Raw genomic sequence first — 13,579 nt, forward strand, 5'->3', positions numbered from 1 at the left:
TACAGCACAACAAATGCATTTGATACGGATCTTCGATTTTGATAAAATACTTATATATGAAATTTCATCAACCTAGCTGTAACGGTACTCAAGGTATCGTGTTTACACACAGACAAGATTGCAAAATTATGTTTTCCGTGTCAGTGAGGTGTAAAACGATTACAATACTTTCTCTATACTTCGTATATATGAGAAAGTAAAAAAAAAACAACAAAAAACAACAACATCGTTTTAAACAAGGAATACAAATTCATGAAACCCGTTCAGTAATTTACTCTTCGGTGTGACATGATCATGTTGTGAGTGTTATGTGTGAGGGGCTAGTTGTGTGTGTGTGTGTGGGAGGGGGGCGGAGTAGACAAAAGACTACCTAAACACCCCTTACTTTAATACACACACTTTGTCGTAATCTTAATTAGATGTTTTACTAAGGAAAATAATACTAAACCTATTTGATTTTAAAAGTAGTTTTAACCAGTTAAAAAAAAAAAAAACAATATAATACAAAATAGTGCTTATACACAATTTTGTTACCTTAAATGGTTTTTTTTTCTATTGTTGTTGTTTTTTTTTTTAATTTAATACTTGTTACATTTTCACCAAATCAATTCACACAGCAAAAAAGATGCACGAAAAATAATCCACAACAATCAAGTGATATTTGCGGGACAATCAATAATTTAATTAATGCTATTTTATTATTTAAAAAAAAAATAATTTTACATTTCATTGTTTTGTCATCGGCTCTTGACCTATGTATCAAGTTATAAACAAACGGTTTGAGTAAAAGATGTTTAAATTTCGACGCCCTATTTTTTTTTTAAATCACTGTCAGAAAGAAGAAAACGACAAACTTTAACTAAGTTCGAGTTATAGACTAAAACCACCAAGTATGAAACCCAAGGAGTGAAACTATCAAGTATGAAACCCAAGGGCTGAAACTATCAAGTATGAAACCCAAGGAGTGAAACTATCAAGCATGAAACCCAAGGACTGAAACTATCAAGTATGAGACTCAAAGACTGAAACTATTTCCGGAGGTCGGGGAAAAATGCTTGCAGAATAATTAGTGACAACCGGTAGGATCCGGGCACATATTATGAAACATTTTTTCTTTCTTGTCATCATCCTCCTTGTCTGAGTCTTGTGGGGTCGGCTCAACAGGAGCCAGTATCACATTGCTTGTTGGGGTGGCCACATTTTCAATTGGTGCTTCTTCAGCGGGAGCTGGTGCTTCTTCAGCGGGAGCTGGCGCTTCTTCAGCAGGAGCTGGTGCTTCTTCAACGGGAGCTGGGGCTTCTTCAACGGGAGCTGGTGCCTCTTCAACGGGAGCTGGTGCTTCGGGAGCTGGTGCTTCTTCAACGGGAGCTGGCGCTTCTTCAACGAGAGGTGGGGGTTCATCAACTGGAGCTGGTGCTTCTTCAACGGGAGCTGGTGCTTCTTCAACGGGAGCGGGTGCTTCTTCAACGGGAGCTGGGGCTTCTTCAACGGGAGCTGGCGCTTCTTCAACGGGAGCTGGTGCCTCAGTGGCTGGTGGTGCGGGATCAACTTCTGATGGTGCTGGTTCAACGGGAGCTGGTGCTGGTTCGGCTGGGGTTTGTGTTTTGGGCAGAACCTCAGACTCAGGAGGTGTTGGCTTTGGATCAGCAGGCGATGGTTTCGTTGACTCAACGGGCTTGCTATCACACGGTGAGCGCACTGTGTGGCAGTTGCATGGTTTACGCACATTCGGTTCCATTATGGATGTCTTTTTTACCCCGTGTCTGCAAACATTAAATAGGCATACAATTAAGTTTTGTTTTTACTTTCATAAAGAAAAAAAAAGCAACACTTTTTGTTTTAGCTCGTGCTGTATGCAAATGCGTGGTCTAATGTTAGAAAGCACCTAAAATAATTTAAAACAAAAAGAACATATGCCTGGAAGAGATATAGACATTCTTTATGTTCTTCGTTCTTAATTTTAGTGTTTGAAGGAGGTCCCTCCAGCACAATTAAGTTTACGTGTCAACTGTTTAAGCGCCATTGAGGCCATTGACTCCGATTTCAGCCTGCTCTTCTTTTTTGATTTGCTTCCATAGCCTTTGTCCAGCCTAGAACAAACTACAAGGCAGCAGTTGTTTCATATTTGAAGAGTGGTTGACGAACCCAGAGGGTTCGAACTCGAGCCTTTTCGGTTTAGCGACTCGACCACGCGAACCCCTATATAGACGTTGAATATGTTGAATTGCAAATGCAGAGAAATTGAAAATACTGCGTTTGTTTAAAGAGGCAATTCTATGTATGTAGATCAACCCGAAACTATAACTTCATTTTTTTTCTAATTTAGTAAGACAAACTTTGATCAGCTGTGTAGAAAACCTTGATTATTTTTACTGAAAATCCCCTTTTTTTTAAATTTTTAGTAAACAAATTCGTCGGTAAATGTTTAAAATAAAGCTAAAACGCTTAACCTAGTTATGTAATCTTAGAATAATCATTGAAAAAATTGGAAAATAAAATACTATTGGTAATTACTTTTAGTTACGGAAAAGACTAAAAAAAAAGTCAATTTTCTAGTTAAGTCCAACACAAACCATGTAATCAAGTTTTTAAAACCACGTTAGTTCTAATATCCCGCACACGATTATAAAACTATGTAATGGGAACATGTATATTTCTCCCATACTAATCCATCCATTCTAAAGAGCATACAAAACTAATTCAAAACTAATTCAAGTTTGTCTGTATTTCGTAACAAACATACAAAGGAAAATCCTTTTCAGATGAAAAAAAATTAAGACATGTTACTCTTCTCTAACTAAAATGTGTAGCATTTATTTTGGTATTGCTTTGGACTCAACAGTTTCAGTGTATATATCTATTTAATGTGGCAACATCCTTACCACAAACATTGACACAATTTTATATTATCAAAACGTGTACTTGTAAGGACTACAGTAACCATTTCATAACTTTATCTTTTGCGTTAATTAAAAGGGTCGGCTAGTTTTAAGGAAATAATTTTATTTATCCAAATATTTTAGAAAGAAGGACTTAAGCCAAGTAAAAATAATAAAATAACATCCAACCAAAAGAAAAGGTTAAGTCACTTCTTAAATTTTTAAGTAAATGTATTTACAGGAACAGGGCATTACCCCCACGTTACTCAATTACCCACCGGACATTCCCCCCCCCCGCCGACATTACCCCCTTGTCAATTACCCCCCCCCCCCCCCGCCCAATAGGACATTACCCACTCCTGGTCGGAGCTAGGTACAGCTAGGGTTAGGGTGAGGGCCAGGGCTAGGATTAGGGTTAGTGTTATGGTCAAGGTTAGGCTTAAACAAAAGTCTAGCGTTGGTATTGTGTTAAGTTTTAAGGCTGGGGTGAATGATTAGGTTTTGGTCTTTTTCTTAAGGTAAGGGTCAAGGTAATATATAGGTATAGAATCTGAGTTAGAGTTAGGATTCTAATTCTAACTTGGTGGGGGGTGGGGGGGGTAATTGACAGAGGGGGACTGCTCCGGGGGTATATATTTATTGTTTCATATATTTTTTGTTAGAAAATAATTGGCTTTCTATTTTTAATACGTCTATACATAATATTGGTCCAATGCTGGTTAGTGCACTTGTCAGTGCAGCAGGTGCTTCAAAGTTAACCCACACTCCCGTGGGGCTAGTACAAACACGGGAGTAAAATACACATCGGCAAAAAGCTCGACGAATGAGAGGAAATCGAAAGAGACTGGCCGCGGTATATATGAGATTTATATCGAAAAAAAAAATTCCCCACGTCGAAACCCTCTGATAATTCCTGAGCTCGCAGAGCAACTCACGAGGGTAACGAAAAAATAAACTGAAGTAACTTTTGTGAAAAATTCACTCAAGGGGTGAAGGATGGCTAGACGCATATTTCCTTATAGAAACTTTTGTAAAAATGAAGTGAATATCTGAAAATTTTTACAGCATTTAATCTCTGTACATAAAGCTATTTTTTTTTCCGTGGACTTCGATAATTTATTCCATGCACTTCGGTAATTTATTTATTTGGACTTCGGTAATTTATTCAATGGACTTCGGTAATTTATTCAGTGGACTTCTATAACTTATTCAATGGAACGGTAATTTATTCAATGGACTTCGATAATTTATTCAATGGAACGGTAATTTATTCAATGGACTTCGGTAATTTATTCAATGGACTTCGGTAATTTATTCAATGGACTTCGATAATTTATTCAATGGACTTCGGTAATTTATTCAATGGACTTCGATAATTTATTCAATGGACTTCGGTAATTTATTCCATGGACTTCGATAATTTATTCAATGGACTTCGGTAATTTATTCAATGGACTTCGATAATTTATTCAATGGACTTCGGTAATTTATTCAATGGACTTCGGTAATGTATTCCATGGATCTGGCCGTAGTAATTTATTCGGCAATATGGAAAACTTGCCCGTTAGAATATATGCTCTCGTCGAGGGCTAAATACCAACTGCGAGTGACCACCTCCTTAGATAAGCATAATATATATGGAAAATTATCTTAAATTCAACTCCCTCTAATATTTTGTGAGCTTCCAGACCAGGGGTCGGCAACATGCGGCTTACGAGCCGCATGTGGCTCTTTTGATGTCAAGATGCGGCATTCCAGTTCCGTGCACAAATACTATTATTTATATTATTTCATTTTCAAAACTCATAACAAAAATTATACTGCAAAGAAACACAAGTTTAAACAGAAGAAACAACTCATTAAAGAACAGTGAGTGAGAAAAGGTGCAGTAGAAAGTATACGGACAGCCGCTTGGGCACCAGGCCCAGCCCCACAGCCGTGCTGGCGACAGACACGTGACAACAATGCCATGTCTGCCACTGCCCAAGTGCCGACCTTATCACATAACGTCAAATGGGAAATGATATTTTATTCAGAATGCATTTCCTTATCTGTCAGTAATCATTAACGTGAGTAATGTAGTTTATTTAGTTATTAGCTTTCTACTGTTGAGCCGGGTACTGGACGGTGGGGTACGAGTTTAGTGGGGTGGAAGATAAGCCTGGTGAGAACCAAAGGTCAAAATTTACGATACACGGTAATCAAACCGATATCCAAGCCAGTTGGTCAGCGAGTTTGCCGTGTTGAGGCATGCCTGGCTAATGGGAGACGGGAACAGGGCATTACACCCCCCACCCCCGTCATTACCCACCGACTAATTACCCCCCTGTCAATTACCCCCCACCAAGTAGGACATTACCCCCCCCCCCCCCCCCGGGTCATAGCTTAAGGTTCAGCTAGGGCTAGGGCTAGGGCTAGGGTTCGGGCTAGGACAAGGGCTAGGGCTAAGGTGAGTGTTAGGATCAGGGTTAGGCTTAAATGAATGAGTTGGGTTTGGGTTTATTTTAGGGTGAGGTAAATTGTTAAGTTTTTCATCTTTGTTTTAAGGTTAGGTTTAAGGTAATATATATATATGTATAGATTTGGAGTTAGAATCAGGATTCTATCTTGTTGGATGGTGTGTGTGTGTGGGGGGGGGGTAATTGACGGGAGTGTAATTGTTCCTGGGGGGGGAGGGTAAATACGGGGGGAAATGTATGGGGGGAAATGTCCGGGGGGGGGGGGGGAAATGTCCGGTGGGAGGGAATATCCAGGGGGGGGGGGGTAATGTCCTGTAGCCTAGAGAGACATCCCCTGAGCCGGTGATGTCCGTAAAGAAAGAAAAAAAAGTTAACTGCTTCTTAAGTGCTATATTTTTATTTTTTGATAACTAGTTTAATTATTCTGGCGAAACAAGCGTATGTTTTTATAGGAATAAATATTATTTCATAAATAAAGCTAATTATTTTAAACAACAAATCCATTTTTTTAAATAAATATATTTTAAATTTAAAAAAATGTTAGTGGCTCTTTAAAACCAGGGAAATTTTGAAAATTGTAACTTTTGGCTCTTCCGCTTCAAAAGATTGCCGACCACTGTTTTAGACCAATGCCCAAGGATACCAAAAAACTGGTCGCTTTTGAGAAAATCTTGCGTATATGAACATCTATATATATAATTCTCTTCTGGGAGTCGTTAGAAAACAAGCTGCAAGCGCGCCTTACAATCCCCTCTCTTCCTCTCTGTCGCTACCACCCCCACCCCCCCTTCACATGGTCTGGTGAGCTGTGGTTCACGCTAATGTTTACATTTTACAATCGTAGAGCCGGGTTCGGTAACGGTTATTAGGGGCAGATAATTTAGTTTGAAACGATTTTAAACTTAGAGGAGATAACTAAGAGGCTGATTTCACGGGGGGGGGGGGAGGAGGGTTTAGTGTTTTAAAGCAAATATTTTCAGTGGCAGCATTGGTACTGTCGAATTCACAAATTATGAATTACGGAAAAGTAGAAAAACAACAACTAAATAGCAGCGTATGATACACCGCGGGTCGGCTCGTTGTAATTATTTACGAAAAACTAAGCAAAATGTCAAAAAAAGTATTTATAGGGTACTGTTTTGTTCCTGTGACTAACTTTTGGCATGGACCTCGGTAATTTACTCCGTCATATTAAAAAAAAAAAACAACTATCGGTTACCCTCACCATCCTCGCCAAGAGCTAAAAACTGACCGATAATGACCACCCCTTATTGTAAAATATTTAACACACAAAAAAACGAAACCATTTGATAAATCCTGAGGTCTCAGTTCAATCCCCGAGGGTAACAAAAAGAGTGTTACTTCGATTGTTTATTCTTTTCAAAAAATATAAACAAACATTTCATCCGGGCTCTATGTTGGAGAGGTAGCGTTCTAAAGTAATAATTTTTCAATGGACATAATACTAACTAGAGTCGAAAGAAGACTAACTATATTTAGTACTCGCTAGAGTAATAACTAAAAAAACTATCCGGTGTGTATCTCACTTAAATTGTACAAATGAACACAAAATAATGTAGTATATTTTTGTTATAATATCGAAAAAGCGTATGCAATTTCAGGTACCTCAGCTCAAGTCAAAGTTTCTTTGAAAATAGAAAAAAAAATATGGGGTTTAAACCCTCCACCTCCTCTCATATATTTAACATTTAATTCATTGTTTAATTGTTTAGTTTGAAAACACCTTTAAATTAGACTTTTGTATCATATATACATAAACCATATTTTAGGCTCGAAAGAACATCTAAAAACAGTAGGAATACTATATTACTGTATTTCAAATGTGTATTAGTCCTTATTAGCTGATGATCATAGCTATACTACTAAAGAACATCTTTTTTAAAAAGTAGGAATACTATATTATATATTTCAAATTTGTATTAGTACTCATAAGCTATGGTCAAAGCTATACTAGTAAAGAACATCTTTAAAAAAAGGGTAGAAATACTACATTACCGTATTTCAAATGTGTATTAGTACTTTTAATCTGATGATCAAAGCTATACTACTATAGAACATCTTACTACATCATACTACATTACTATATTTTAAATTTGTATTAGTACTCATAATCTGATGATCAAAGCTGTACTATTAAAAAACATCTAAAAAAAGTAGGAATACTATATTGCTACATTTCAAATGTGTACTTGTTCTCACAAATTGATGATCAAAGCTGTACTACTATAGCATGGGTTCCCAAACTTTTTCGAGTTGCGACCCTTTTTATAAATAGTAAGTAACCCGCAACACCCAGAGAAATAAAAGTCGAAATTAGTAAGGAAATTAATAAATATTAAAGTAAGAATGTCTAGTTTTACTTTATTTTCAATTAATTTTTATAACTGTGTTTACGCGATGGGTGAAACTGCATGAAACTAGCCTCAAAATTCGCGGTTGAGGTTTTCTTTCTTTGTTTTGTTTTAAATTGGAGTAGTGTTGAAAATACACTCTCGCAAAGATATGTAGACACAAAAGGAATTAAAACACGAAAGGCAACAATGTCACAATAGGGTATGAATGGTGCATACTACACACATATTGTGTGAGAGTGTTTTAACGGTACGTTGAACGGAATCATTCCGCATATCAAAGAAGTCACTTTGCTTTTCATCGGGAATGCTGGCAACATCAAAGGACACAGAGAATGGATTATGTGTCAGTTTCTTCTTTCAGCACAGTGAAATAACGCCGCAGTTTGTTTTCAAAAGATTCAAGATGCCCAGAAATCTACGCTTTCAAACGTTTACTTATATCACATTCTACCACACTGCAGGGTTTCTAAAAGATGGCAATCTTTCCTAAATGTATGTTTATTCGACAATAGTTCAGCTTTGTTAAAAATATCCGGCGATTATCATGAAAAGAAATAATATTCGTTCATTTTCCCTGCTAGGTATGATACTCTCTTTAACCACTCTTTGTCGTTAAATTATATCAAAAGGGCTTGATTACTTTGCACTACCAAGAACAACTTTATTTCATATTTCTAATCAAAAACATAATTCACATTTCCTTTTGACAGCCAGCTTACTGTATTGTAGAAGAGCAGAACCCAGTGATCATAATTCATGTCTTTGCACAGTTCTTTAAACAGACGGGTGCTTAGGGCTCGAGATTTAAACTAATTTACGACATTGATTATCGAATTAGGTGACAATTGCAATGTATTCGGAAGTGTCTTGATGGTGAGGGCTTACCGTTGAATCATACAGTGAATTCCCCCTGATTGGAGAGCTAAATATTTTACTTATTTCTGAAAGCCCGATTTTTACCTAGCATAGATGGCGCACCATCGGTACAAATCCTACAGACGTTTTTCCATTTTAATCCTCCAGTTTCATAAAAAACGTATTTATTTTCTCAATAATATCTTCACATTTTGTAGTAGAAACTCATCTTTGATACCATCTGAATGCATATATTTAACAAAGACAACCAATCGTGAACACGAACTTGAAAACAAATAATGGTGAAAGTTTGACTTCATTCAAAATTTGTTATTTAACATCTACGGACTTGTATGCTATACGCCCGCTGAATAGTATTATTAGACAGAGCTATTTGTTGCATCTTCACTGCACTGGAATACCAAAGAACTAATTTCAAAATCTTTAACAAGCAGGGTTTGATGATATTTTCTCCTATTGTATGACTTTTTTTTATTGGCAATATCTAATGACTTTATAAGGTGGTTGCACTAATGCTGTGTTTCCTTGGTGAAAACTTCCTGTTCGATCGAGTCACAGACGTTAGCAACTAGCTTCATGCCGACAAAAGAACTCCTGATATGTTTCGAATGACTCGTCTCAGAATGACGTTTTAGTTTTAAAGGTTTCATAGACTCATGACTGATAACAACTATGCAAAGTAAACATTATGGCTTCTCTATTCCATTACAATAATTTTTTTGTTTAGTTAAGTCTACCAGTTAGCGACGCCCATTAAAGCCCTTCACGATATAGTTTGGGAACCCATGCACTAAAGCGAACTAGCAGGCAATGCCAACCAGCGATGTAAATTGGATGTTTTTATTCATTTTAGAAAAATAAAAAAAATAAAAATTATTAATTAAAATAAATATAAAAAAAATTAAAATACGCGTTTTATCTTACGTGAAATATTAGAAAGCAAGGCAAATATTGTATTCAAGTTTCTTTTGTAAGAATTCCTAAAGTTATTGTATACTTAATCAGTTTAAATTTATTAGATATGATATATAAATCAAAGGCCCATGGACATGAAGTATACTGTCACAATATGTCACCATAAGTTCTCCAGCTTATGTTATAATACATAAGATGTGATATATAAATCAATGGCCCATAGACAGATGATATATAATGTCACCCTAGCACCATAAGTTTCCCATCTTATGTTATACGACATGTTATATATAAATCATCGACCCATAGACAGATGAAATATATAATGTAAATCTAGCACCTTAAGTTTCACAGCTTATGTTATACGACATGTTATATATAAATCATCGACCCATAGACAGATGAAATATATAATGTAAACCTAGCACCTTAAGTTTCACAGCTTATGTTATACGACTTCTGTGGCATAGCGAGGTCGGGTGTCACCCGTTGCAGCACTTAATGGTGTCACACCCCCCCCTCCCAGAGGCGTAGCGACCCTTCCCGGGGACAAACCTTCAAATTTTCGATTTGCACCCCCCCCCACTCGAACTGTCGATTTGCACCCCCCCTCAAGTTTTTCTCTATATATTTTGCTTTTTTTGCCTTGGTGTCACCCCCCTAAATGGTGTCACCCGGTGCGGTCCGCACCCCCGCCCCCCCCCCCCCCCCCCCCACCTCGCTACGCCTCTGTACGACATGTAATATATAAATCAACAGCCCATAGACAGATGAAATATACTGCCACCCTAGCACCATAAGCTTCCCATCTTATATTACACTAGATCTATCATTAGATGTAATACATAATAAATCAACGGTCCATAGACAGATAAAGTATATTGTCACACTCTCACCATTATTATGTTTCGCACCAAATGAACACTAATAGTGTGCGCATAAAAGCACCAAAAAATTTTTGGCTACTTTGCAAAGGACATTTTTAATATTCTTTAAAATAGTAACAAAGCATCTAATTTATTCAGTGTTTATATCAATTTGGGCTTCCGATACAACTGGTCGGAATTTCGCGGGTAAGTCTGGAGTCTAGACAGAGAAATGAAAGTTAGTAAAAAAAGGTAGGCCTACTCTCTAGAGTATTGTTTACCACCCAACACACTTCATGCTTGAGTAACCAACAGAACCGATAAACAAACCTAGATACACCTATTTGTATTATAAAACATGTGAACAGTTACCGCAATGTATTTTTTAATATCCCAAATTTTACGTGAAGATGGCTACCCCTCCAATCTTCACGTCCGTTAGATTGTTGACATTGAACATTCTTGACTGGCGCACTAATGAACACGTTGCGTCGTTCAATAATGGTGCTAGTGGGTTTTCTCATGTCATTCAGTTTTTGGGTGTTTGTGTTGATATATGTAGGGAGAGTAAAGATTTGATTCATTTTGAAAACATTTCTGCCGTAAGAATGGTTCAATGAATGAACACAATACTGCTTTGTTACGGTTTTATTTCATAGATTTCTATAATCTATATTCTATATGTAGATATTTCTATAATTCTTTAAAGTAACAAATAGCGTTTAAACCTACTAACGCCAATCAGGGGCGTCGCGAGGCTGCGGCGGGGGTGTGCGGATCGCACCGGGTAACACCATTTGGGGGGGGGGGGGGTGACACCAAGTCAAAAAAATTGAAAGACTATAGAATAAATATGTAGTTTGCCAGTTCAATGAATGGTTAATTATAATTTAAAAGTATTTTAAGTACATAATGACGATCCCGACAAGGGGAGGGGGATGACACTATAACGTAAACACGCAAACTGTAGAGCCAATAATGCTACACCCAGCTATATTGAACTAATAACAAGCGACTATAGGTAAACATCATTAGTATTAAATGTAAACAGTTTAAAAAATTACCGGGGAAGGAGGCGAGGGGTGATATCAACAGCAAAATTTACAGAACTAAAAAGTGGGGAGGGGGGTGACACCATGAGGTGCCGCACCGGGTGACACCCGATCTAGCTACGCCACTGACACCAGTCATGCTCGAGTGGTTTTGTCCGATGTGCTATAAAAAATGAACACCCCTGTCCTTCACCTTTAAACTTGAACTGCATTCATGGACTCGATCTAGGTTAGAGGACATGACCAAGTTCATAGCGTCTATTACTGTTCCCGCTGAGAAACATTTTTATTTTCATAAGCTTTTGATTTACTTCACAATGTCTGTAAATGTGTAGATTTGTCGTGAACCATGTAATTAAATTTCAACCCATTTATAGTGCAGGGGGCATTTTTTTATTGACATATTTTCTCGGATGATCATTCAAAAATGTCAAATTCATAAAACTGGCTTCTTCTGTTGTTACCTTTTTTTTAAAAAAAGGTCATACTAAATAATGGCATACTGGTAAACGTATTTTATTATAAATTAACAATACAAAGCAAATTGAATTTAAAGCATACACATTACACATAAAGTAATCTTTGTAAAAGTATATTGTTTAAAATATTACACCGATATTCGATAATAAAATTTCCCAAAATTGTGTTTTGTTTTCTGTACTGGCCAGCGTACGTAATATCAAATCTTCCTGGCATATCATTGCCTACCTGACATTATGACGTAGACTTTAGAACTATGTTACAATACACCTTTACCAACAGTGGCGTAGCTAGGGGAGGGCGGGTGGGGCGGCCGCCCCGACGCCGACGCATAGGGGGCGCCAAAAGGGGTAGAGAAATTAATTTGTTTCAAAGCTCATTTAAAGCTGAAGTATTGAATTATGTACAGTCAATGTTAAAAAATAAACAACTACAAGGCTTTACACACTAATTTAACTGTTTTCTATATCAATTTTGTGGCACCGAAATAGAAAATGATACGGGATAGTAACTGGTAAGAAGCGCCACAAATCTTTTCAATTGGGGTGGGGAGTGGGGGTTCACAGACAGGAAAAACTATATATAGAAATGGGATGGAGGGGGCGCAAATTAATAAGCCGCCCCGGACGCCGGTATAGGTGGCTGTTCTTAATTTAGCCTAAGAAATAGCCTGAAAATGCATGACATTTATGCGTGTAGGCTAGACTTTTGCCAAACAACTTAGATAACCTACACACGACTGGCAATTTCACGTAGTGGCAGTACTTATTTTTATCTATTTGTACACATGATGGGCGGCAGGTATAACATTGCCGTCTGTGTTGTGTACGTATATCAAAAATAACATGCCTGAGGTCCAATTTGCCTTTCAAACAAAAACTATTGTATATACATTAATATCCTATATATGTATTGGCCATACATTGTAAATAGGAATAGAAACAGAAATGGGCGGCAGGTATAACATTGCCGTCTGTGTTGTGTACGTATATAAAAAATAACATGCCTAAGGTCCAATTTGCCTTTCAAACAAAAGCTAGTGTATATACATTAAAATCCTATATATGTATTGGCCATACATTGTAAATAGGAATAGAAACAGAAATGGGCTACTCTTAAACATAGAACGCCAGTTATAATCACAAAACAAATAATGATTCCATGTAGACCTGTAGAATGTGCTTCGCATTTTCTTATAAAACATATATTGCAAAGTAACACGTGATTTGAATTGTCGCTTAAAGCAGATGCGTAGCGAGGGGGGGGGGTGGGGGGCGGGGGGGGGGGACATATGTCCCCGGGCGCCGACCTTAGGGGGCGCCAAAATGGGTTGGAAAAATAAATTGAAAGCTTGAGGGGGGTGCAAATCGAAAATTTGAGCGGGGGTGCAAATCGAAAGTTTGAGGGGGGGGGGGGGGGGTGCAAATCGAAAGTTTGTCCCCGGGCGCCGGGAAGGGTCGCTACGCCTCTGTTTCAGCTCTACTTAAAAACCCAAATTTCACCCCCGACCCCCCCCCTCCCCTCACCCACCACGCCGACGGAAAAAAGATCCCCTGAATCATCATTTAATTACACATTTGCATGTTTAGGTTTTTTTTTAATTTGTTACTTTTTTCTAATATTTAGACGTTTTGTATTAGATTAATGTATAAATAAACCATCTAAAATGAATGAAAG

The 13,579-nt window shown here is 37.5% G+C and overlaps 1 protein-coding gene across 1 annotated transcript; it reads right to left on the reverse strand.

The window, feature by feature from the left end:
• Positions 1–655: 655 nt before the first annotated feature.
• LOC131934795 (skin secretory protein xP2-like) lies at positions 656–10,850 on the reverse strand. Its single transcript, XM_059290925.1, has 2 exons — positions 10,743–10,850; positions 656–1,763 (listed from the first exon to the last, which is right to left on the reverse strand). The coding sequence occupies exon 2, from the start codon at positions 1,736–1,738 to the stop codon at positions 1,067–1,069; it is 672 nt and encodes a 223-aa protein (XP_059146908.1). The 5' UTR covers positions 1,739–1,763; positions 10,743–10,850; the 3' UTR covers positions 656–1,066.
• Between the last annotated feature and the right edge of the window lie 2,729 nt (positions 10,851–13,579).

The sequence above is a fragment of the Physella acuta genome, unplaced genomic scaffold (genome assembly GCF_028476545.2).
Source record: "Physella acuta isolate Inbredline_101_S28 unplaced genomic scaffold, ASM2847654v3 ptg000118l, whole genome shotgun sequence".
NCBI lineage: Eukaryota > Metazoa > Mollusca > Gastropoda > Physidae > Physella > Physella acuta.

Coding starts and splice junctions, on each gene's coding strand:
- LOC131934795 (XM_059290925.1), bottom strand. CDS start 1,738: ATGGAACCGAATGTGCGTAAACCATGCAACTGCCACACAGTGCGCTCA.